At 40.4% G+C, this 27,558-nt stretch overlaps 1 protein-coding gene across 1 annotated transcript in view; it reads right to left on the bottom strand.

The window, feature by feature from the left end:
• The window catches only part of adgra1b (adhesion G protein-coupled receptor A1b), a 530,861-nt gene that overhangs the window by 81,470 nt on the left and 421,833 nt on the right, over positions 1-27,558 (bottom strand). Inside the window, exons 13-14 of the mRNA XM_072557678.1 lie at positions 12,081-12,288; positions 10,978-11,186 (exon numbers count right to left, since the gene is read on the bottom strand). Coding sequence (XP_072413779.1) covers positions 10,978-11,186; positions 12,081-12,288 — 417 coding nt within the window. The remainder of the gene's footprint in view (positions 1-10,977; positions 11,187-12,080; positions 12,289-27,558) is intronic.

Raw genomic sequence — 27,558 nt, 5'->3', positions numbered from 1 at the left:
CCAAGGTATGCAAAGTAAATAAATATGAAAGTAAATTATGAAGTTTCTAGAAACAAAAGTACTCCTGCTATATTTTAACCATGTTTCCTTTGCCATCAGACTTGAGCAGGATGTCAGTCCATCAGTCTCATCATTGTATGCTCTCACTGCAACAGAAGTGGAACTGCTTCTCCCTTATCCTTCCCCTGAACCCACTCTCCACCCCTCACACCTTGCTGCCCCCATTGCTGTCCAGTTTGCCACTTCATTCAGAGAATGATGCAGCTACTGAGGCAGCCTGTGAAATATTGAGGGCTCTTTATGTGTGTTCCCCGGGTCAATGGTTTGTAATTCCTTTCAGGGGTACCTGGCTGCGACATGAAGTAAATTAAGTACAAAGCCATTACTCAAATCCTTATGTGTCCTTGGAAGTGATATCACAGACATTGCGACACATCAATTGCAACACTGTCGCCTACATCTGCGATATCAACAAAGTGCAACCGTATTGTAATCAGAACGACTACAAATTGCCTGTTATTCTAAATCATAGAAATTGGACAATGACAGCAATTTTACAAAGGGAGACTCCAAAAATACTGTTCCTATAAAATCTTCAAAATGTAGTTTTTTTTGTTTGTTTTAATACATTTAATTATCTAAATTAAAAATCCAATACAAAAGCCCTATGATTGCCATTTTTCTTTTGACTTCTATCAATATCATTCGCAGATCATTTTAAATATTAAAACTATCCCATTAGGAGAAGTAACTTAAAGAACTGATTTCAGACTGTTGTAAGAGTGATCACTGAAGAGTCCAAGGAATTATAGCAACAAAAAATTATTCATAGACACATTTAACATCTGTTCAACAATTATTTGAATTCCATGTAAAAATGATATGCTTGGTAAAGAGTAAATCCCTTCAATGATATGAAAACTGAAATGTATTACCAAATAAACTATAATTCAGAGTTTTAGGATGTTTAAAAACTAATATTATTAGTCTAGAGTCTACATATTCTATTCAACTACTGAATCTATTTGCTGTAATAATGATAAAGACAAGGAACGTTAAATTAAAGGCAAGTAATTTCTTTTGAATAAGCCATTTAAATTGCTTTATGAAGAATGAAGCTATGTGGACTAAGAAACCAAATGTGCTGTGTACCATTTCTAAGATGAACAGGATCTGATTACGTGAATTAACATTAAGCAGATCAAATATGCCTATATAAAATTTTGTTATATCAATTAATAATAGCCTAAATACAAAGTTAAATTTTATCATGTGCGGTATGTCAATCATGCAGAATGTCAGGTTGCATTCTGTGCTATCTACTTGATCTTCTCGGGTTTCTATCATTGAGTATTTTCATGTTGTGCTTCAGAGAATATAGGACACACAGTGACAGTATTGCAAATGTGCTTATGCTTGTCCTTATGATGCTGGATAACTGGGACTAGGGAAGGATAAAGAAGAAGGTTCTTGTTTTATGCTTCACCTGTTTCTCACTCAGAAAAAATGATAAATGACAGGGAGTAGTTTGGTGGGGGCCCTATTTTAAACCTATTTGCAATGAATAAAATTTCAGCAAATCTGCAAATGTAAGCTAACATTCTCATTCACTTGTGTACTTCTTTAAACATACAAATTCAGAGACTGCACCAGTTACAAAACCACGCTTGTAAATGGTGGAGAAATAAACAGAGCCTCCATAATAAGTTAAGTCCCACTTTCTCCAGTATTTGTGACATCGAACCTTCTATTTTTCTATTGAATGGCTTAAGGTACTGCTAAATGGACAGATTTCTTTAAAAAAGGTTTATTTTTGTGCAAGAAAGAGGAGTATTTCTCTTGCCTACCATCAGATATCAGCCTTCAACTTCCACAAATTTTGCTCCTGCTTTCCCATCCTATCCAGAATTCACACAGCAACAAAACTGGTAGAATGCAATCAAGTGTCCATAATGTGCCGACAGCTCTCTGGTAAACAAAAACGACATTAGGTTTGTAACTGAAATTTATTCAGATCTCCCAATCACTGCTTGAGCAAGCATCACATTACTCTTCTCTGAAATCTCCTCTCTGATCCTCATAACACGGATCTCTACTCCCAGGCTGCTACACATGTGAACTCTTAATCATAATCTTAAATGGAAGTCATGAGAAAAGGTGTGAAATACTTTGTTACAAAGTGTGAAAAACACTGAGGTTTATACCATCTTGTTGTCCTCTAATATATGTACTCTAACAAATGCTTGCGAGCAAAAGAATAGCATTTGACAGTGTTAAAAACTACTTTAGTGTTGAGGCATTTTGTTGAGGAAAAGAGCAGTATTTGTTTGGAGTTAGAAAGGAACAGGAGATATATATCAGAGTAGATTTTTGTCTTCACTACCAGGACAGTAATCTGACAAAGGGATTTGCCCACTCTTTACAGAAACTGACGTGTTCCATTTTATTAATTTCAATCAAATTGCCTAACAGTCATAGGGAAAAGTAGGTATCAAAGAATCAGCAGCCCTTTATTTATCATGCTCAATTTTCCTTTTCATTATATTCATTGACATTGGGAAAACTTGGCTGTCCATAGCCATTGCTCAACCTTTATACAAACATCTGGTCAGGCAGCACCTGAGGAATAGAAGAGTCGATGTTTCCAGCATAAGCTCTTCATCAGGAATTCTCTTCATCAGAAAGATTGACTCTCCTGCTCCTCGGATGCTGCCTGACCAGCTATGCTTTTCCAGAGCCTCACTTTTTGACTCTGATCTCCAGCATCTGCAGTCCTCACTTTCTCCTCTATGCAAGCATAACAGTTACTTAGCATTTACAGCTCAGAAGTGGAACATTTAATGCAACCGTGTTTATGTTTCACATAAGCTTCCTCCCACTTTATTCTGTTTCAGCAAATCAATATATCTGTTCTCCCGAATGTATTTATCCAACTACATGGTTATGATATTCATCCCAAGCAGTAGTGAGTTCCACATACTCAACATTCAAAACAAACGACAAAAATCCCCAGAATTCTTTCTTGAATTTATTTGTGACAATTTGGACTGTCTTATAGAGAGTTCCTATCAGTTCTGAAATGCAATGCAAATGCATTATATACTCATTGACTAATATGACACACTGTTCAAATTCCGTGCTTCTATGTTCAATCTAGTTATTCCACACAAGCCTTCATGCACATATTTCACATATCGTGAATGATTGTTCCTTCTCAAATTTCCTCAGTGAGCTCCTTATTATTTGCTTTTTGTCTCTCTCAAACTGAGCAAAAATCAACACATCTCACTGCAGTTTGTGTGATCCTGCTGTGTAACAAGGTGCTGTCATGTTTGGTTTCACAGCACTCATGGCTTTTCAAATTAATTGAAGCTGAAGGTGTGTGAAGATAATGTATTTGACCATTTTTGTTATCCAGCTTACAAACAGTCCATCTCAAAAATTAGTTGTTGGATTCCAATTAAACCTGGCACACAGCTAGGCTGTGGCCCAAGGCAGAATAGGTTAGTTTTTTGTGAAGATACAGATTTAGATCCAAATGTTAGACTTTTAAAAAATAATCTGTAAACATTGGAAGTAGGGCAAGTTAATTTTCTTGAAAAGCATATTGGGCATTGTTTGCTTTGAATCAGACTGTCATGGATTCTCTCAGCTGTGAAAATATGGGCAGAATGTTCAGTGCAGGTTGTTGGGTATGGCCTCGTCTGAAGCTTCTTAATGGGAAGGGAGCATTTAGTAAAGAGATTTCTTTTTAAGCTTTGTACTAACAGCACATCACCCAGACAGGGAAATGCTTCAGGAAAGAGCTACAAAATTGTAATACTTTGAATATGTGGAGAGATATAGAGTTAATGTTTTGAGGCCAATGTGACTCTTCTCCAGAACACTGATGGAGGCAAGAAGTCTACTAAGGCTCCTCTTCTGTTGTGAGGTTAGGCATTTTGAAATGTTTTCAGGACATGAAAAGTGCTGCATAATCAATGGCATTTTTTTTTCTCCTTTCTTGACAGCCCTGATTTACTGAGATTCAGTTGAGGTGCTGGTAGCTCTCTAGTAAATTGAACAGGTATCCATTGTACCGAGGCGATTCTCGGCAGTGTAAACAAACACTTTGGCATTGTTGCAATTGAGCAAATTGCCACATTTTGTGCATGCTTGTGCACCTTCTAAAATGGTTTATTCACATCTATCCAGAGCAGAAAAGTCAGTCAGTTTTCCTCTTCCTACACTAGGGACAATTCAACTATTGCTACGGCTGAGTTAAATTGTTTCAGTCAAGGCTGGAAATTGTATCTTGGTCCTTCTGAGTTTTATTATTTAGTATATTTATCACCAGGGTCTTCATAATATTGCTGCTTATGTTAAGCTTGAATTAAACTGAAATTTAGCTTTGTGAAGTTAAGCCAAAATGCCAGTCTGAATTTCTGCTTGTGTTTGAACAATCTAGTTAGAATGATATAGATTCACAAAAAAGACTGGGGCATTTCATGAAATTACCTTACACTGCAACCTTTAGAGCTGGAACGTGAGTCTCGGCATTTCATGACCTTGTTTTTCGACACAATGTCATATACAAATGACATCTTTTAAATTTATCTGCAAATACCTATGTAGGGCATATACATAAATACATTTTACCACATGGCTCATAATTTATTATACTCTCACACTTATTCCAGCATTACCTCTCAATGTGCTCTGCCTGTAGATCATGACAAGCAAGTCCAGGCAGCCCAGATGTTCCCTTCAGCGATAAGCCAGCAGCAGCTGCCTGTTTGAAGCTGGAAAGTGATGAGGACGATCAGAATCCCAGGGGGCTGCTACAGCAGTCTGGCTATCGTGGGCACTGAGAAGGATTATTGGATGAGGGGACAGGACGACACATCTAGTCATCAAGGAGAGTCAGAATGCAAAATATAAAAGTATGCTCCTTTATTTCAACTCAAGAATTTGTTTTCATTGAAGTACAGATGTGAATGTTGAATGAATCTTATTATTCATGGATACTGAAGTCATTCAGAAAGGTGAACATTCAGTTGATGTGAGATCTTATACTCAGGTGGTAAATATTGGAAGGGTCCAGTTGGACAGTAGGATCTCTTTAGTTGTGATATGAAGAAGTTGGTAGTGCTTTGACTCTCTTAACAATTGGCCTAAGAAATGTTGAACATGCAGTACATTGCTGCATTCAATCACTTTGTAAATGCCTCCTGTAGTATCTGATTGGATGGCATTCACAATTGAAATGAATGATTTATCTGAGTGGTCATGCTATTGGTGAACTGGGACTGCCACCTCTCTTTGCATAGCCACTATCTCCCTGTCATTCACATTGAACTGCATAACGCCATTGAGCACAGCATATAGTCAGGATCTTTAAATAGCTTTGGGAATCCATCTCTCCAGAAGGATTCATCAATGAATTGAGTGTATCTCTTGCAAGCCGAAAGTTTACTGCCCATCCCAAATGAGAAGATGGGGATCAGCTATTTTCTTGAACTATTGCCAATCAGGTGGTGGAGGGACTTCCATCATGCTGTTAAATACTAAGTTGATGGATTTTGGATCCAGTGATAATGGAAAATTGACAGTGTATTTCCAAGTCAGAATGGTGTGTGTCTTGGAGAGGTATTTGTAGATGGTAGTGTTGCCTTGTGTCTGACGCCCTTGTCTTTCTCGGTAATAAAAGTTGTGGGTTTTGGAAGGTGCTATTGAAAAAAAACCTGGATAACTGCCAACTTGCAACATGTAATTGGTTCACACAACAGGCCCAGTGCACTGATGGTGCACGGAGTGAATGTTTAAGAAGATTTAGATTGCGCAATCCAATGAGGTGTTCTATTTTAGATGGTGTCAAGCTTCTCAAGTATTATTGGAGTTGCACTTATGGGGAGGCAACAGCCAGGTGGTACAATCGTTAGACTGTTACTCTAGAGACTCACTTCTTGTTCTGGGGACTGGGTGGTGGAATTTGAATGTCGTACAAATCTGGAATTTAAAGTCTAATGATGACCATGAATCCATTGTCAATTGTCCTAAAAACCTATCTGGTTCACTAATGTCTTTTAGGGATGGTGTACATGTGACTCCAGACCCACAACAATGTAAATGACATTTAGCTGCACTCTGGGCAACTAAAGATTGGCAAAAAATGCTGGCCCAGACAGCAACACCCTCATCACATAATTATTAAAAGAAACGGATCCAGGCAAATTATTTGTATTTGCTCACACTCCTGACTTGTGTCTTGCAGTGGTAACAGGCTTTGGGGAGTCAGGAGATGAACTGTGTGCCTCTGACCTGCTCTTTTACATGCTCACCCAGTTAAGCTACTGGTTTGGACACTGAGGATATTGATTGTCGGAGATTCAGTGATGGTAATGTCTAAGGTAATGCTTACTGTTCATGTTACATTCACTACACCCACCCAACTCTGGGTAGAGGCAAGGAGTCCTTCTCTTGATTTCAAAGGAAGTAGGTAGATCTGTATCAAGTCCCTGAGATCTGAGTAATTCTGCCTGAATGAATATTGCTGGACTTATTGCTAGCATGCAATAAGCCTTTCTATTGTCTAGGCATAGTGTCTCTCCTGTAGTACTCTACAGTGGTATATCCTCTATCAATAGGTACTAGATAACCCAAGACAAAGCACAAAGGAGGCAGTGAAATACTTCAAACAAGTGCACACCAGTAGAGGTGGCAAATGTCAGAAGAGTCCAGTAGTGGCAAATATCATAGTGATTGCCAAGAGGTGATGGTCAGATGTTTTTTCTGGCTTAGACATGCATTGCCCCGTTTGTATCATAATGTTAACTGTAGTGAGTTGATTAGGTTTTGTTGCATTCAAGCACAAATTGCACCATTATCTGAGGGTCTGTGAATGAAAAACAGTGCAGTGAACTATCCCACTTTTGACCTTACGATGGAGGGAAGGCCATTGCTGAATCAGTTTCAATGGCTTAGGTCTTGAGGCATTACCCTGAGGAACTCTACAGCAACGTCCTGTGGTTGAGATGATTGGCATTCAACAATCTGATCCATCTTCCCTTGTCCTAGGTATGGTTGCTGTACAACTTTGATCTGACTGATTGGTCACTTAGCCCATGCTGATTGGTGCACAAGGTGTAGTACGCCGTAGCTTCAGCTGGTTGACATCTTTGAAATGCCATGACAATTGACCACTTCACCTCATTTTATCTATGTTAGGTATAGTTCCTGCTGTGCTATTCTGCACTCCTCAGTGAACCAAGATTGACTGCCTGTCTTAATGATGTTGACAGAGCAAGGCATATGCCAACTCGTGGTTTTGTATGATGGAATGATGTTCTGTAGCTGATGATAGCTGATGGCAAATGGGCTTTGAATTGCTGGATCTGAGCTGGATTTGGCATGGTGATGTTACTCCTGAATTCACTGGGAATATTCTCAGCACGAAGACAGGGCTTTATTTGTACAGGAACTGGTCATTCCTACCAATACTGCTGTGCATGGATGTAGCTGCAGCAAGTACATTGGTGAGGGTGAGATCATGGAGGTGTTCCCTTCACTTTGGGATTCTGCCCACAAGTCCAGTGCAACAGAAAATCCTCAATCCTTCAGGATTTGACTAACTTTGTCAGTTGTGGAACTACCAAGCCACCTTTGGTGATGGACATTAAAGTCTCCCATCCAGAGTCCAGCAGCCCTGTGCTTCTTTCAAGTAATGTTCAACAAGGAGGAACACTCATTAATTAGCTAAAGGAAGGCAACAGCAGTTTTCAGGAGGACCACCCTTTTCTCAATATAGGCCAGATTTGATGAACCATCATGGATCCTGAGTTAATGATTAAGACAACACACTGTTGTGTTAATGGACAGTTGAAGCTGTCCTACTGGTAGGATGTGCCAAAATCATAAAGTGTTAGCCTCAGGCCATCAGGTCAAAAAGTTAGAAATCCACAATAAGGCAAGCTCTCAAACTGCACACTCACACCTGAAACAGTTGACTGGGGAGCAGCTGTACTTAAATGGGTATTAGCAGCACATGGTTCAGTTATAGCAACAGCAGAATAAAACGTTCATTCACAAAGACAACATATGACAGTTGCACCTAGACAAGTAAGTCTCACAGGACTCAAACAGGGGATTTAGTAAGCTGTTAAAATAATGTTAAAGAAATCCTCCTTTAGTGCTGCAACTACAAATTATGCTAAACACCAATTTCCACAATCTCTTCAGCACAGAACTCTCATGTACAATGGCATTACTAAAGGTATATTGTGGTTTTTTTGGTTGCTACTACAAAGGGCAGTAGTTAAAATCACAAAGAAAACTTTTTCAGTTTGTTGGTAGATTGCAAAAATTCAATACATTTAAACCACTTCCTGGAAGAAAAGGAAAACATGAGGAAAGACTGAGCTTGCATTTATGGCCTTTAGGATTTCCCAAAACATCTCACGTGAGTGAAATCATTTTGAAGTGCAGTCACTATGTGGACACAGCCAGACAGCAAGGTTCCATTTGCAGCCATGAGATAATTGACGAGGTGTTTTTTAACTGATGTTGGTTTAAAGATGATTGTTGACAAGACGATGAGGAAAGTCACCTTGTTTCGAAGGTGAAAACAACCTTAAACATCAGTAAAAAGGTTGGTGTGGCGTTGGTTTTAAATGCCTCATCCAAAGGATAACATCTCAAGCAATGCAGCAATTCGTTAGTGAGGCAACAGCATTGATTACGTGTTTAAATGTTCGAATAGGGCTTAAATCGACAACTGTATTCCCTAAAATCAACAATGAATCCTGCGTAAGTCGGTACCCAGCATTAATGGCTACCAAGTAATTAACAGAGGTACGACTGATTATCAAAGAATTAACATAAAACCTCATATTGGGGGGAGAGATTCAACTTTGGTTTCCTACCAGAGCTGTAATGCAAACTTTCAAATATAGTAGTAGAACAAGAGACCTCCATAATATATGCATTCTATAATACAGGCCTTACTTCCTTTATTTCGCTTCAATTTGAAATATTCTTACTAGCATTCTCTTCATTACTTGAGTCCCTTGCTGAGAAGGTGAGTGTAAATAAGGTGACTCAGATTTTTAAGAGTGACCTACAACAGATCATTACCATTTTTCTACAGGTGCCAATGTAAACACCCATTATATTACTATTTTGGAAGCTCCAGTATTAGAGTAGCTTAAAGTTCTAAACTGTTCTCAGATCTAACAAATTTACTGAGTATCTTGGAATCAAACAGATCATCCAGCCATTTCCTTTTTGTCCTTCTTAATATTTTACAAGAGTATTCACATTTAACAAGAGTATTGGCCTAGTCTCAATGCATAGATGTTGTAAGATAAGTTTCTCAGTACAATACAATGTCAACATAATCTTATAAAATTCATCAATAGGTAGATGTAGAACTCCTTCACAAATCTATTACCCTGCTTTAATAAGTCTTAGTTAACAACTAAGTTTGTTTGGTCAAACAGAGATTTCAGTCTTAAATATTTCACGTACACACAGTTCTTAATATGCAACACTGACAAATAATTTCAAATTGGATGACTACCTATTAAAAATTTTAGTTTATGTTTGGAATAATATGCTAATGTCCCTGAAGAGCTTTTGAAGGCCCCTTTATAAATAAAAGAAAATTCATTTTGGGGGAAATATCGTCAAACTACTTTGATGGCATTCATCTAAATATTCATACTTTGGATGGTGTCCAAGAGCTTTAGAAGAAATTCAAAATATTTTCCAAGAGGAATGATTTATGCCTCGGTGAGTGATAATAATCACATTACACTATAGACTGTCAAAAGCCCATGCTATGATTGGCCAACATCTGTGCTCCATCTGACAGCAGATTAGCATTCTGCACACACTTATCCTCTGTTCCACAGTCGTCAGTACAGCTGTCTTTTACAAATACATACCAATACCTTGACATTTACACAATTACAATACTTTCAACATGTAAACAAACTGAGCCTATTTATCTTGGTGTAATGCTGCTAAAATAATTCATTTGTAAATGCAATACATTTGATTTCAGCATGTGAGGGTAGGATTTAATGCTTCACATCATCTATTCAAAAAATCATGTTTGGAATGATAAAGCAATTTTAAATCCAATCTTCCCAAATTGCTCCCACTAGAAAGGGACTTTCAGTATGTGTTGATGATCTCACCATGTACTGTATTTTACAGATTTGTCACACCCATTCTAAGGGATGATGCTCAATTTATATGCATATTGCATGTTGCTTGGAATATGAAATGCGAGTCAGAACAAAAATGAAAGGGTATGCCACAGGAAACACAAAGACACAGAAATGATTTGGTGACATTTTAGCAACATTTTAAAACACATCTTGCAGCATTTTACAGTAGCTATGATCCCACCTTTAAACTGCAAGCAGGTTTTATAAAGGGTAAGAAGTCAAATATATATTACAGGCAAGGGTATCAGTAAACAAATAATAAACCCAGGCTTGAATATTACTCTAAAATGGCAACTAATGATGTGGGAAATTAGGACTGAGTGCTCTTGTTTCTTCTCTGGTCATTTAATAAAATTCTATTTCACATCGCATTTTCCTCATGTCTGATTGGAATAGACTATACAACACAATTTAAATGAAGAAACGGAAACCCTTTCAGGAATACAAACTGAACGCCAAACATCAACATATATACCGGCAGGACTTAGCCTACAAATAAATCAATTTACACAATATTTTTCTTCAACTAAAATTTATGAAGCGAGAGTTCAATGTTCGTCTGCAATACACTGAAGCACTGCAGTCTGCAAAAAAAAGATGTTGAATTATTTATGTCTAATGCTGCCTATAAAATGCTGCTGCCTTATTCTTAAACATCCCTTCTGTTTGTAAAATATATTCCTTTTTATTGAGGATAAGCTAAAGGGAGCGTGATAGTACGTTACCAAGCGTAACTTTCTGTTCAATGTTCCAAACATGTACTCACCATTAGGACTGCAAAGTTACCGAAGTGCACACATTGAATGGTGGTAATATTGCTTGCAGAGCCTGTTATATGGCACCCTTTAGCATGCCAACCACCGTGCCCATCCAAAAGGTCAAAATCCCAATATGCTGCAGTGGGATCTGTACCCAGCGCAAAATGCCTCAGAACAACAGTAATGGGTTTAGTGAGGTTCCCAAAGCTGCACCCATCTGCAGAAGCAAATTGAATTAGGTTAATGGAGTGGAATGGTTTATAGCTGAATACTATATACACAGATCTGGAAGGTTTTGACAACAAGAATCGCAGGATTTAAAAAAAAAACTTTTCAGCTTAAATGTAATGATTAAAGACTCAGCACGAATTATGAAATGTGATGAAATTAAAGAACATGAAACTTCTACCTGTCTTTTAGAAAGTATTCTGTTGGAATATATTATCCAGAAATTAAAACTTATTGAAATGAATTTAAAAAAAGCCCTGCTAGAATTTCTGCAGAACACATTTTGTCTTTTGACACTTGTTTACATTATCCCTGACATATGCATTTACGCTTTATGCAGATTAAATCATGTGTATTGAGTGTTACTATTCCCTCACATAACAACAATATTTTTGAAAATGGATATTTTAAAAATACAGTAAATCACTGAGCACGATTTATTTTCAAAATGCATGCTGCTTATATCTTGATTGAATGTTATACACTACACTTTATATTGGATAACAGCTGAATGATGGGCATGAGCTGGATACATTTTCAGAACGGACAGACTTGTTTGAATAAGTAAGCTAATTAGAACAATTAGCGAGAGCTATAGAAATTGATGCAACAATTATAAAGCAACTATTAGACATAGATCTCTCTTTTACATCCATATGTAGCAACAAATTGAAGGTCAACAATGCATTCAGAATTAATTTAGTTAAATGCTACATTTTGCAAGTGGTTTGACAAACAAGCTTTTGCCAAAACAAAAATACTGTTCAGGAATCTGTTTGATTTCATTGTCTCTCAAAGTAAGATAAAACCCTGTATGGTAATCTCATGTGCATCACTTAAACTAGTAGAACATACAGATTTTCAAATTTAAATAGAAAATTACCTATTTTGATGAAGACAACTGGAGTCGAAACACACTTGCGTTTCCCATCATCAGCAAGGTTTGATGAGTTACCTGTGCTGGGGAAGAGTTTTCCATTCCGAAATACAATAAATTGTAGCTTGCAAGATGAGTTGTCAACAGTGTGCAAGGCGAGGAAATGAGTGAAAATTGCTGGTGGCAACTGAACTGATGCCACTGCTACGGTGTTCTGTAGAATTAGAGAAAGAAGAAAAGATGTGAGTCACAATACTCTTGTTTTCAATAATTTCCTTTACAGCAAGGCATATGAACTGTCTCTTTTACTAACAGATTGGAAGCTACCAAAAACTGGAGTTATAACTAGGGGAATAGCTATAATTCAGTGCATTTTAACAAACAGCACATTTCCATTGCCTGAGAGTATCTTTCTGGTCAAGCTCCCTGCTGCAGAGGTGAGAATGGTTCCTACCATCCAAGCTAGAGGGTTACATCAACACTGCAGATCTTATTTAAAGAGACAATCTACCAGGTTTTTATCCTTCACTTGCAACAGAATCGGACAACTTACATACAGAATGGATTTATAAAAAGATTGCATAGATGTCTTTGTTCTTTATTAATATAAAATGGCACTGAAATAAAGTGCCTCATCAAAGTAAACACAGAGAGGAAACATATTTAAGCATTTTAATTCCAAATTTTCTCCACATAGACAACACTAATTTCTTCATTTTCTCTTAAATGATTACTGTTCATCTGGGTTTGTCAGCTGCCTGGATTAATCACACATCAGTACCAAAAGTGTTCAGTGACTCACAGCATATCCTCATTAGAAAAGTAATGTAATATTTACACTGCCCACAACTGTATTTTTTTTCCTTTTGTGATCAGTAATAAAGTTCAAACAAAAGTTTCATTTAAACCTTTTACCCACAATATTAAACATTGCAGTCATTAACAGTCACAGTTTCTGTGACATTTACTGTATGTGCAATTATAAATCTGAATGATAATCTCATAAAGCCTCCACGGCAGATGTAATATTTGGAGACAGAACATTGCCTTAGGCCAGGTTGAGGTGGAAGCACATTATGCAGCAAATGCCATGAAAAAAAACACCCAGGAACTAAGACTAGAAATAACCATTGACTTCACTCTGTCAATGCACGCTTGGCCCAGCAGGGATAACAATTGCATTAAACAGAATATATACTATGCCCCATTCTCATCCCACTTGGGTGCCTGTCATAAGCCAGCCTCACATCAGATCTTTCCACCTATAACACTGCAAGCTAGAAAAAAAGTAAAGTTAACATGAAGTAAATGTGCATTTTGTTTTCCACATTAACTCAGATAGGATAAACCAAGTTTATCAGAGAAAATGAGCAAGGAACCTAAGCTGCAGGTTAGACACTGTTGAACGGATATTGTCATGTCACCTCCAGGAGCAGAATGTTCTCCGTGGGTTTTGAGGCACTTTCCGCTGCCTGCAATCTGTCAGGTTAATACTGGGGGTGGGGGATGGTGTCAGATGCTGACAATTTGCAGGAAACAGTCCCTGATTTTCCCTGAATTGGCCAATCAATGGCCAGAGGGTGGGCCATAGTTAAGCTAATGGCTAACCTCACAAAGTAGAAAACTTAGTACTGAGGAAGCAAGGGGCTGCCTTTTCAAAAAGAGATCAAGAGTCACCAGCTTAAGAAGGAGCCAGCTTAACACCTTGAGATTTGTCAAGATTTAAAAGAATAATTGTTATGGGGAGCTCTCTTGTCAGGGGCACAGACAAGAGATTCTGCAGCCATAACCTTGAATCCAGGACAGTAGGTTGCCTCCCTGGTGCCAGGGTTAAGAACAGTTAAGCACTTTGTCAAAGGGGAGAATAAGAAACCGTAAGTTGTTGTACTCATTGGTAAGAACAACATAGTTTGGAAAAGGGCTAAGGCTTTGCAGAGTGAATATAGGAGGTTCGGGACAAGGCTAAAAAGCAGAACCTCAAAGGTAGTAATCTCTTGATGCATGTTCTAGTGAGAATAGGAATAAACAAAAGGGCAGAAAACTCAGTGGCTGAAGAGAAGGTGCAGTATGTAAGGATTCAGAGTTTGGATCACTGCAATCTCTCCAGGGCAGAAAATACCTGTTCAAAAGGGATGGGTTCGCCTGAACTGGAAAGGGACCAATATCCTGGCGGGGAGATTTGCCAGTTCTATTTCAGGAGCCTTTAATCTAGTGGGGAGGGAAGGTGGGGGTGGTTTCCTGAGTAGCAGTGCAAATCAAAAGGCAGATGAGGATGGTTCTGAATCAGAAAATAGCAAGTTAATTAGAAAAGACAGACAACAGCAAGTCAGAGAATAAGGTAACTCTGAAGAATCAAACTGCATTTATTTCAATGCAAAGGGTCTTACAGGTAAGGCTGACGAGCTCAGGGCACGTATGGGAACATGGGACAGGGACATCATAGCTATGACAGAAAATCAGCCGAAGGAAGGATAGGATTGGCAGCTTAATCTTCTGGGTTTTAAATGCTACAGGAAGGATAGAAAGGGAGGCAAGAGAGATGGGGAAGTGGCATTTTTGATCAAGGAAAGCGTTACTACTGTACTTAGAGAGGATCTTTGAGTGACTGTCCAGTGAACCTATATGGGTAGAACTTAGAACAAGAAAAGAACAATCACCTTGATGAGATTATACTATAAGCCCCCCAGCAGTCAGAGGGAAATTGAGGAACAAATATGTCGAGAGATCTCAGAAATATTAAGAATAGTAGGATTGTAATGGTAAAGGATTTTAATTTTTTTGACTGTTATTGTGTCCAGCGTTTGGATAGTGAGGAATTTGTTAAATGAGTTCTAGGTCATTTTATTTATCGATATGTAAACGTACCGACGAGAGAAAGACTAGAGACAGGACGCCAACTCGCGGAACGTTTCAGGGAACATCTCTGGGACACATGCACAAAACAACCCCACCGCCCTATTGCCAACCAGTTCAACTCCCCCTCCCACTCTGCCAAGGACATGCAAGTCCTGGGCCTCCTCCAATGCCAAATCCTAGCCACCCAACAATGGAGAAAGAACGCCTCATCTTCCGCCTAAGGCATCAACGTTGATTTCACAAGTTTTCTCATCTCCCCTCCCCCAACCTCCATCCCAGATCCAATCCTCCAACTCAGTACAACCCTCTTGACCTGTCCCACCCCATCGACCTAGCTGCACCCTCCACACCTGCATTTATCTTTTGCCTTCCAAGCTACATTCTCTCAGCCCCATCACCCCCTCCTAGTTATCTCTCAGCACCCCTCTCATTCCTGATGAGGGGCTTATGCCCGAAATGTTGACTCTCCCACTCCTCGGATGCTGCCTGACGTGCTGTGCTTTTCCAGCGCCACAATTTTTCACTCTGATCTTGAGCATCTGCAGTCCTCACTTTCTCCTACTACAGAAGGTGAAAAACATGGCCTTCTCTTGAGTAATAAGGCAGAGTAAGTGATTGAAATGATAGTGGGAGAACGCTTTAGGATAAATGATCGTAATTCTATTAGTTTTGAAATAGTTATGGAAAAGAGTAGGCCTTCCATATAAGTTAAAGTTCTTAATTGGAGTAAGGCAAATTTTAATGATATGAGATGGCACTTTCAAAAGTTGAAGGGAGTCAGCTATTTGCAGGCAAAGGGATAACTGATAAATGGGAGTCTTTATGCTAGGTCCTGTGTTATGTTCCTATTCTGTTCCTATTAGAGTGAGGGGCAAGGTTAGTAAGTGTGGAGAACAATGAATGAATAGAGGTGTTGTGGTTCTGATCGAGAATAAGAGAGTCATATATTAGACACAGACAATTTGGTCAAATGAATCTCTTGAAGAGTATAAAGGATGGAGGGACATTCTTAAGAGGGAAATCAGCAGGGCAAAAAGGGGAGATGAGATGGCAGATAAGGTTAAGGATAATCCAAAGAGATTTTACTAGTAGCATTAAAAGCAAAAGAGCAACTAGGGAGTGAATACAGCCTCTTAAAGATCAGCATTAACCTCAGAAGGTTGGAGAGATAAAATGAATATTTCAGGTCACGTTTTCCTGTGGAAAATTAAATGGAAGCTAGAGAACTCAGGGAAATAAATAGTGTTTTGAAAGCAATTCACATTGCAGAACAGGACGAGCTGGAGGTCTTAGAAAACATAATGGTGGATAAATCTCTGAGACCTGATCAAGTGAATCCCAGGACATTATGGAAAGTTAGGGAAGAAATTGTAGAGCCCCTAGCAGAGATATTTGTATAATCTATAACCATGGGTGAGGTAACGGACCACTCGAGGGTGGCAAATGTTGTTCCTCTATTTAAGAAAGGCTGGAAGGAGAAGCCTGGGAACCAAAGACCTGTGAGTCTGGTGATTCCGAAAGATATGTTTTATATGCATTGAGAGAGGCCAGGGCTGATTAGCGATAGTCAGCATGGTTTTTTGTGAGGGAAATCATGTCTCACAAACTTGATTGAGTGTTTGGCGCAAGCAACCAAGAAGATTGATGAGGGCAGAGTGGTAGACATTGTTTACTTGGACTTTAGTCAAGCCTTTAACAAGATTCCACATGGTCGACTAATTAGTAATGTTAGGTCACACGAAATTCAGGGAGAGCTTGCCAATTGGATCCAGACTTTGCTTGACGTAGGCGACAAAGGGTGGTGGAAGGTTGTTTTCCGAACTGGAGGCCTGTGGCTAGCAGTGTTTTGCAGGGATCGGTGCTGTGTTCACTTTTATACAAATGGTTTATATGAGAATTTAGGAGGCATGGTAAGCAAGTTTGCAGATGACACCAAAACTGGTGGTTTAGTGGACAGTGAAGAAGGTTACCTAAGATTACAAAGAGATCTTGATCAATTGGATCAATGGGCTGAGGAGAGGCGGATGGATTTAAGTTTGGATAAAAGCGAGGTATTGCATTTTGGCAAAACAAATAAAGGACTAAGACAATTAATGGTAGGGTCTTGGAATAATATTACAGGACAGAGACACCCAGAGTTCATGTACATAATTCTTGAAATTTGCATCACAGCGTGCAATTCTGGTCTCCCTGCTATAGGAAAAATGTTGTAAAACTTGGAAGGGTTGAGAAAAGATTTTTAAGGATGTTGCCAGGGTTGGAGGGTTTGATCTTTCAGGACAGGCTGAATAGATTGCAGCATCGGAGGCTGAGGGGTGACCTTCTTAAGGTTTATGAAATCACGAGGGATGTAGGTAAGATGAATAGCAAGGGTCATTTCCCTAGGGTGGAGGAGGACAAATCTAGGGGCATATTTTTAAGGTGCAAGGAGAAAGATTTCAAAAGGACATGAGGGGCAACTTTTCTTTTTACACAGAGCTTGGCTCATACCTCAAATGAACTGCCAGCAGAAGTGATGGATGCAGGTACAGTTACGACATTTGCGTAAATACTCAAATAGCAAAGGTTGGAGGGATATGGACCAAACACAGGTAAGTGGTTGGCATGGACTAGTTGGACCAAAGAGCCTGTTTCCATGCTGTATCACTCTACGAGCCCATCTCCAAAGCCCCTGGATTACTCATCCAGTGACATTATTAAAATACCATGTGAAAAGCGAGAGGGGTCAGGCCTGGCTCAATCTGCAGAAAAACAACAGTGTGAACTGTGGTAAAGCCAACTCAGCCAGTCTGTTATGACGAACACAGGAACAGGAGTAGGCCATTCAGGTTGTCAAGCTTGCTCTGCCATTCAACCAGACCAGGATTGACCACCTACCTCAGTGTCACGTCCCCAATGTATTCCTATTTTTCTTAATGTCATTATTATCCAGAAATCTATTTATTTCTGTCTTGACATGCTCAACCATTGAGCTAGCATAGCCCACTGGGATACAGATTCCCAAAGATTCACCAGCCTGTATGTGAAGAAATACTTCCTCATCTCAGTCTTAAATGGCCTATCCCTTATTCTAATGCTACATCCTCTGGGTTGGGGGGCGCACCAGCCTGGCAAAGAATCCTAATTCCATCCATGTCACCTTGTACAAGTTTCAATCTATTCACCTCCCATTCTTGTGAACTAAAAAAAACACCCAGTTTCTCGCTCTCTCTTCATAAGACATCCTGCCAATCCAGGAATTAGTCTGATGAACATCTGTTGCACTCTCTCAATGACAAGTACATGCTTCATATGATAAGGATACCAAAAGTGCATACAATATTCAAAGTATGATCTTATACAACTGCTCAACACAACTACACAAGGCATCTGGTGGCACTGTGAAGTCTATAGTCCCTCGAATATCCAGATGTGGACAGGACAAGCTAAATCAGAACAACCAGCTTATGACAATCTCAACAAAGTAACACTTTGCAGGAGTGTAGAAACTACAAGGATGAATTATAAAAAGAAATGAGGAAAGCAAAAAGACAATAAGACAGCAGCCAGTAAATTAAGGAAAATGGAATGGTGTTTTATCAGTATGTTCAGAGTAAGACATTGATGAAGGGAAGGTTTGCACTCATTACAGAAGTACATGGTAACTTGTGTGGATACAGAAGATGTGGACATGGTTCTTAAACAGCATGCTGTTTATCTCTTAACAATGGAGAGGGATGATCGAGGATTTCTAGGGAAAGAAGAATGTGAAATATTATTGAAAATATGCAAAATGAAAGGAAAGGAAATACTGGAGGGACTAACCTCCTTGAAGGTGAACAAATCACCAGAGCTGGATGAATTATATCTTGGGTTGTTAAAGGAAGCCAGAAAGGAATAGCAGATGCTCTGAGGATGATTTTCCAACATTCATTCAATAGATGAGGTACCAGAGGACTGGATGTCTGCAAACATTGTACCATCATTCAGAAAGAATGCTAGAGATGGACCAAATAATTATACGTCAGTCATTCTGAATTCAGTGGTGGGCAAATCACTCAAATCAATTTGTGAGATAGGATTAACTATTACTCGGGAAGGCATGGATTAATCAGGGGTAGTAAGCATGACATTGTCTGGCTGACTGACTTGATTGAAATATTTGATGAAGTAACAAGACAAGGTTAGTGCCTTGGGCATTGTCCACCTGGACTTTAGTAAGGCACATGACAAGGTCCCATATGGCAGACTGGTCAGAGAAATACAAGGATACAGGAGGATGTGGCAAGTTGATTCCAAAACTGGCCTAATGACAGGAAACTGAGTGCAAAGAAAATCTTCAACAGAAGATGCCGTGAATGGATAGCAGTTTCCAATCGTGTTCCACAGGGCTCAGTATTGGGTCCCTTGATGTTTAAGGTATGCTGTCAACTACAGGACAATATCAATATTTTAGTTGAGTGGGAGCAAAGTTGCAAGTGGAATTCATTCCAGAGATGTGAGAGCTTATGCATTTGAAGAGGAAAAACAAAACAAAGGAATACATGCCAAACAGGAGGGGATTGAGAGGGGTGGAGGAAGCAAGAGACCTTGGAGTGCAGGTCCAGAGGCCCCTGAAGGCGACAAAACAGCAGGTAAGGTGTTAAAGGCAGCATGTGGGATGCTTTCCCTCATTAGATGAAGTACTGAAGGCAAATGCAGGATGTAGCGCTGAAACTAGACAAACCTCAAATGGACAAAACCAGGCCATTTGTGTGGACAGCTTTGGTCACCATGCTACAGGAACGATGTAGTCGAGACAGAGTGCAGCGGAGATCGACAAGAATGTTGTCAGGGTTAAAAATCGCCACTAGAGTAATGGATAGGCAAGGTTGTTTTCCACAGAACAGAGAAGACTGAGGGGTAATTTTATTGAGGTACACAAACTAATGTAGGGCTTGGACAGGGTAGACAGGCAAGGCCTATTTACTCGAGTGGAAATGTCAGTTCCCAGGCGCGTAACTTGAAGGTGATTGGCAGAAGGCTGAGCGGCAACATGAGGAAAAACCAATTTCAACACAGAGGACCACAAGACCAGCATTGAAGGTCACAACACTATACCCTGCCAGCCTGGTCCGAGGTTGCCACCTTGGTCAGTGTGGTCTCAGCTGTCTACAGTAATATCCAGTAGTGTATGAAGAAGATCAATAATTTTCTCTGATCAACCTTTAAGGGCTACACTCTTCTTTCTGCTACCTCATGCTCATTCTATCTCTGCTACTGTATATCCTTCCCACCAAGGGTCATGATCTGTCACTCTCACCATTGCCTGCACCATCTTTCTTCACTTGCTCTTACACCCATGATTCTCCCACACTAATAACCCTGCATCACTTCAGAGCTGCCTGCATACCTTGCTAAGGACACCTCATCACCTTTCCCCCATCTGCATCTGCTCTAACAGATGTTCCAGCCACATTCATCTCATTGCATTCCTTCCTTCCTCTCTGTGCTGAAGAAAAGAGCCAGGATAGGGCAAAGGAGCCAGGATGGCTGGCAGAGTGCCCGACATTCAGCTCTGCCTACCCCATGAAGAGTGGACCCTGACTGTCCTGAGTGGCTGAATGATGATACCCAAGTCCAGTTTCTCAGGTTGAGTTTCTGTTCGCAATTTCTGGTTTTGTTTCCATCTTTGGTGGCCGTATGAATGTGATCAATGGTGCCCCGCACAAACTAAAGCATATTGATGATGGTGAAATTATTACATTGTCCAGCTCAGACAAAGAGGGCATCAGTGACCAAAAAGCTCCAGGGTTGTCCAGCCATTAAGAAATACCATTAAGGTACACAGCTGATCTTTTGAAGGACTCAGAAAGGAATCACTTCAAGGCTATAGTGACTTTGATGCTTACAGCAGGACATGGTGTTGTGTAGACCTTGATTGTGAGGTTACAGATCTCTGTGATTATTTACTGAGAGAATATAGCCTCCTGTGGTATTTGGTCTTGATGACCTCCAAGGTAGCCTCATCTTCAGCAGTAGATTTTATACTGAGACTATAGTCTCTGTTGTCTTCTTGTCCCTCTTTCCTCTCCTGTGCCCTCCTGATGCTGGGGTTCCAGCAATTTTATGGAGTACATTACTTCTCATTGTCATTGGCCATAATCTTAAAATCATTGCAAGTTGTAGTCTTCCTTTAGGCTGTCTAAATGCAATTGGAGGCAGTGTCCTCTGCACTTCTGTCCATGTGATGCCACTAGTTCTATATGCACTACCTGAGTGCAGACTCTTCTTGCCATCCGCAATATCTCAAGCGCTCCTTTTTGCAAGTGCCAAGTCTGCCTTTGCATCTGGACCATTGTATAGGGCTGGAACAATGTCCTGGGGCAGCTGTAACTGGCTCCCCATTAGAATCATAGAATCCCTACAGTATGGAAACAGGTCCTTCAACCCAACAAGTCCACATTTGCCTTCCAAAGAGCATCCCACCCAAACCCATTCATCATTACTCTACATTTATCCCTGAATAATGCACCTAACCTACACATCCCTGAACACTATGGGCAATTTAGCATGGTCGATTAACCTCAGCTGCACATCTTTGGATTGTGGGAGGTAACCAGAGCACCTGGAGGAAACCCACGCAGACATCGGGAGAATGTGCAAACTCCACACAGACTGAGGGTGGAATCAAACCTGAGTGCCTGGCGCTGTGAAGCAGCAGTGCTAACCACTGAGCCATTGTGCCACCCCATTCTGAACCTGCCTCCCTTTCAATTCATTAGCAATCAACATTTCCCCTTCAAAGTTCCACTCTTTATCTCCAACTAATATTTTGAATCCTTTAATTGGATTCAACAGTAATGAAGCAGGATAGCTTCCCCACCCTGTGTAACATTATCAATGCCCAGGAATGATACCCTGAAACTGGCACATCGGTCATCACAGGTATTTCATAAAACAGGCAATCTGGCCCAACAGGTCCACACCAAGCAGCATCTCACCCAGACCCATTCCCTAGTTCCACATTTCCTATGCCTAACCCTAGCCTGCACATCCTTAAACACTATGGGCAATTTAGCATGGCTAACTGGCACATCTTTTCACTGTGGGAGGAAGCTGGAGCACCCGGCGGTAACCTACACAGATACGGGGAGAATGTGTAAACTCCACATAGACAGTCATCTGAGGTAGGAATTGAACCCTGGTCCCTGGCAATAGGAGGCAGCAATGCTAACCACTGAACCACCATGCCGTGCCCCCCTGCCCTCTCCATTACTCCATCGACCTTCATTCCCAGTCACTGGAAGGTGAGGGACAGGTTTCTGCCCATAAACTCAGTTTTTCTCTTGAAGACCTGTTGAGTATTTTGAGCATCAAAACCGTCATCTCCCAGAACATACAGAACCTCATCACTTCAAGGGATCTCCAACCCATAGCTTCCAACCTCATAGTTTAGGAACCCTGCACCACCCAGTTCTGCCTCCCACTCAAGATCCACAAGCCTGGTTACCCAGCCAACCCATCATCTCAGTCTGCTCCTGCCCCACTGAATTTATCTCCACATACCTCGATACTGTCCTATCTCCCCTGGTCCAGGAACTCCCCACATACGTTCAGGACATCACCCATGCCCTCCACCACCTCCAAGACTTTTGTTTCCCTGGCCCCCAATGCCTCGTCTTCACCATGGACATCCAGTCTCAATACATCTCTATGTGCCATGACCAGGCCTCCAAGCCCTCGGTTTCTTCCTCACCCAACGTCCCTACCAGTACCCTTCCATTGACTCTCTTATTTGTTTGACTAAACTGGTCCTCACCTTCAACAATTTCCCCTTCAAATCCTCCCACTTGCTCCAGACGAAAGGGATAGCCATGGACACCCGCATGGGCCCCAGCTACACCTGTCTCTGTTGACTATGTAGAACAGCCTATCTTCCGTAGTTACACCGGCACCACTCCCCACCTTTTCTTCGCTCCACCTCGTGCTCTCACAAGGAGGGTGAACAGTTCACCAACTTCACAAACACATTCCACCCTGACCTTAAACTCACTTGGACCATCTCTGACACCTCTCTCCCTTTCCTGGCCCTCTCTATCTCCATCAATGGTCAACGACTCAACACTGGCAATTTCTACATACCCATTGACTCCCACAGCTACCTGGATTACACCTCCTCCCACTCTGCCTCCTGCAAAAATGCCATCCCGTATTTCCAATTCCTCCACCTCAGCCGCATCTGCTCCCAGAAGGACCAGTTCCACCACAGAACACACCAGATGGCCTCCTTCTTTAAAGACACAATTTCCCCTCCCACATGGTTGATGATGCCCTCCAGCGCATCTCATCCACTTCCTGCACCTCCGCCCTCGAACCCCACTACTCCAGCCGCAACAAGGACAGAACGTCTCTGGTCTTCAGCTTCAACCCCACCAACCTCCGTATACATCGTATCATAATCTGCCATTTCTGTGAACTACAAACGGACCTCAGAGATATATTTCCCTCCCCACTCCTATCTGCTGTCTGTCAATACCATTCCCTCCCCGACCACCTTGTCATGTCCACGCCCCTCAACAACCCACCCTCCCCTCCTGGCACCTTCCCCTGCCTCCGGAGGAATTGCAAAACCTGCGCCCACACCTCCCCCCTCACCTCCATCCAAGGCCCCAAAGGAGCCTTCCACATCCATCAGAGTTTCACCTGCACTTCCACACGTTATTTACTGTATCCATTGCTCCAGATGCGGTCTCCTCTACATTGGGGAAACAGGATGACTTCTCGCAGACCACTTTAGGGAACATCTCCAGGACACCCGCATCAATCAACCCCACCGCCCCGTGGCCCCACACTTCAACACCCTCTCCCACTTTGCTGAGGACATGCAGGTCCTGGGCCTCCTCTACCACCACTCTCTTACCACCCGATGCCTGGTGCACGAATGCCTCATCTTCCGCCTCGGGACCCTCCAACCCCATGGCATCAATGGGGATTTCACCAGTTTCTTCATTTCCCCTCACCCCACCTTACCCCAGTTCCAACCTTCCAGCTCAGTACTGTCCTCATAACCTGTCCCATCTGTCCATCTTCCTTCCCAACTATCTGCACCACCCTCCCCTCTGACCTATCACCATTAACCCCACCTCCGTCCACCTATTGCACTCTAAGCTATTTTCTTCCTAGCTCCACCCCCTCCCATTTATTCCTCAGCCCCCTTGAGCCACAAGTCTCATTCCTGATGAAGGGCTTTTGCTCAAAACATAGAGTCTCCTGCTCCTCAGATGCTGCCTGACCTGCTGTGCTTTTCCAGCACCACACTCTTGACTCTGATCTCCAGCATCTGCAATTCTCACTTTTGCCTATTTTAAGCATTTTCTATATTATCAGCCAAGAGTGTTACTACATATAATACACAGGGAAAATCAATAAAAGGTTATGGTTAAGTAGTTGCTTAGCAGACATTCAAGTTGTAATATCTTGGAAGCAACGTTATTTCCAAATATGAAGCAAATAGACACCATCAGATTAACATACCCAGCAGACCTTCCCAGAGTCCTGTGCTAGACAAATGGTGATTTGCAAAGGCAACTTCTCCTTCTCCTTTGCTGCTCTTGGACTTAAACATTTGATGCAGGACAGGAAAAGAAAATAAATTCTGCTCCCCAGCATACAACAGATCACAAGATTACAGTCAGCAAGGTCAACACAGGCACTTGTTCCTCAGTAGGGGGTGACTCCACACACAAACCAGTTCAGTCTTAACGCATCCTAGATTCAAGTATTACAATATGGTCATTGGCAATTAGGTCCCACCCATAGAAAATCAAGCCCACAAAACATAGCATTCTTGCAGTAGTCTTATCAGTTGGGTAGGGAAAGCCAGCCCCTCTTACACTCTCATATATCCTCAAGTATAATAAAGTTACTCGGCAAATGAATAAGATGTGTAAAATGTACGCACAGTACATAACAGCTCTATGGAAATTATTCTGGAAGCAGCAACTCATTGATGCCTTGTTTTGACTTCTCAGATACCCCAGGGAACGCTGATTCACAAATGCACTCGGGTGTTTCGACATACGATTTCAATCTTCAAAATAAGTACATGAGCACAGAATTCTGCAATTATTATATCACATTGTTCAAAAATATAAATTCTGAAAGAAAGTTTTAAATTTGATAGGTCTTTGAAATATCTTAATGCGCACAGCGACAGAACACTGCATTATGTTCTGCTTAGCTCCTATTTAATGCGTAAATCCTAATCATTTTGCCCCACTGAATTAATCCATTGTAATGAAATTCAATAAAACATTGTGATTTTTGTCAAGTTGAAACCAAAAGTTTTACTATTTTATTAAATTGCTGAAACAACATATTTACTTTCAGTGGACCAGATAATCACAAACCATTTAGTTTCATAATAAGACAAAAATCGTACTCTGGCACACATCAGTGTTCAGGTGGGATGTGTATAAAGGAAAATGACAGTGAGAATGTAAGCAGCTAATATTTGTTCACCCATTATGTCTTCAGCATCATTTTTCTGTTAGTGCTACTCAGAAGCAAGAATTAGAATCTGCAGTACTGCTCCCATGACAACCAGCTGCCTCCAGTACACAGTATCAATTTGAATTTGTGCAGGCCATTTCCAATACACTATTCAACCAGAAAAAAAATGCATCTTGAGGTAAGAATATAATTCTCTTTATTACATACAAGGGCCTTATAAAAAGAGATGCAAGATAAATTGTTTAATATGTACAATCTAAAATTGATAGATTTGTAGAAAATGGAAGCTTGTTTTCTTTTGCTTTCAATTCTTTACATACTTAGTAAGTTTGTATTGTAGCTAAACCAAAAAATATACAAAGTATACAAAGGAACAGAAACATAAATGTCAATTCCTATTCCATGGTTTGTTAACTGTTGATTCCTAATACATGTTTTAACAATATTGCCTACTTCTATTACAGACCATTTATCAGATAACATGTCAACGGTTGCACCACTTTCGACCTCACAACCCATTGTAATAAAATATTAAGCATTTTCCAGTTTTAAGCAAACACAGCAACTGATCGAGGTGAGAGTAAGTTCAAAGTAATCAGCTCATAACAAGAGAGAGTTATTATATCGACAAGGGGGTTCGTTGAAGGTTTGTTAAAATAATTACAATTATCAGAAGTTAAATATATCTCCATGCATAATCTTGTTAATCAAATCAAGGATCGACTGGAAACTGCCATTCTTTGGGTTTTTGGAACTCGATATTAAATGAAAAATCATAATTAGAATGAAGGTAGAATCTCTTCTAGTAAACAGAGTGCCTCATGTGTAACTTCAAGCAGAAGAGTTGGTGAATATTTCTCTTAGAATCTGTGGCTTGCCTTACAACATTTGCTGGCATAAAACCAATTTGTATCGATCTGCATCAGCCACTGGGTGATACTGTCCCCTGACAAAAAGATTAGCTTGGTAGCTTGGATGATTTTTCTTTTCCATGGAGGAGTTTCAGACTTATTTCCACATAGCTCTACCAGTGTCAGCCTCACTGGGGATATAGAAACATCGGCATTTTTAGAAATGTACAATGCCATTTTTATATATCGGATTACCGTCAATATTTAGAAAACATTGTACTATATCCTTTGTCTCAGTTCCATTCTTCCCTGAAAAACTAACTTGCTCTCTTTTTAACTTGTTGCCAGTGTCTATTTTGAGTGTGTTTTTGAGTGTCCTATTTTGAGTCTCCTTGTCTATATTGTTAGATCACCTTCTCGTACAATTCTGAGGCTTAATCCAAAACTGGATTACAGAGTTCAGTTCAGTTAAACTCACTAGAGTTTTGAAAAATGGAATATGCTTCTTTGTGTACCACCTCCTTCTCTCTGTCATAAACAGAAACTGCCAACGTGCAGAGTTGAAGTGCATAGGTTCACAAAGCTGAACAGAAGCAAAATCAGTAATATATTGTTAATTTATTACTACCTGGAAAAAAATTGAAAACAGCATTTTATGTTTTCCCTGCTTTACTTGATGAGGTCCCTCTCTCTACCATACACCATAGAAAAGCAGACAAGAGATTGTCTCTAGCTTTTGTTACCATGAGTTGGTAGATGTTGCAGGGCAGAACCGATTTTGTGATTTCTAAGTTTCCTGCTGCCTTTGTGGTAGTCTATGTTTGATTCCTAACCTGATGCTGACATTTGACATTCACTTTATGCAGATTCAGTAACCAAAAATCAGATCCTACCACCATCTGGTGCAACTGAAATTTCACATTAACATGACACTCTGCTTTCCGTGTTCATTCAAAACTAAGCTTTTTAAAAATAATTTACTTTTGAACAAATGGGTCTTAGAATAAAAGTTAGAATTGGTTGGCTCAATGATAAGTCAGCAGTAGGTGTGCAAAAATGTATCCAAACCTCTTATTTCATAGATCAAAAATTACTTCTTAAGCATTAACATTTATATAATGTCTTCATCATGCCACATTACCGTATCCAGAAATTTCAGTGTGAAACAAGGTAAACTGAATGGAAATCCTAACTTTGTGTGAAACACCAGATATTAATCATCACCTTCTTCATTAAATGGAATTTCCTTTAAGAAGACAGTTCAATTCTACTGTGTTAATGTACTTTTTCAATTGTACAACGCT

Source organism: Chiloscyllium punctatum, chromosome 38 (genome assembly GCF_047496795.1).
Source record: "Chiloscyllium punctatum isolate Juve2018m chromosome 38, sChiPun1.3, whole genome shotgun sequence".
Lineage (NCBI taxonomy): Eukaryota > Metazoa > Chordata > Chondrichthyes > Orectolobiformes > Hemiscylliidae > Chiloscyllium > Chiloscyllium punctatum.
Note: the sequence above shows the minus strand (reverse complement) of the source record. Positions and strands in the feature narration are given on the sequence as shown.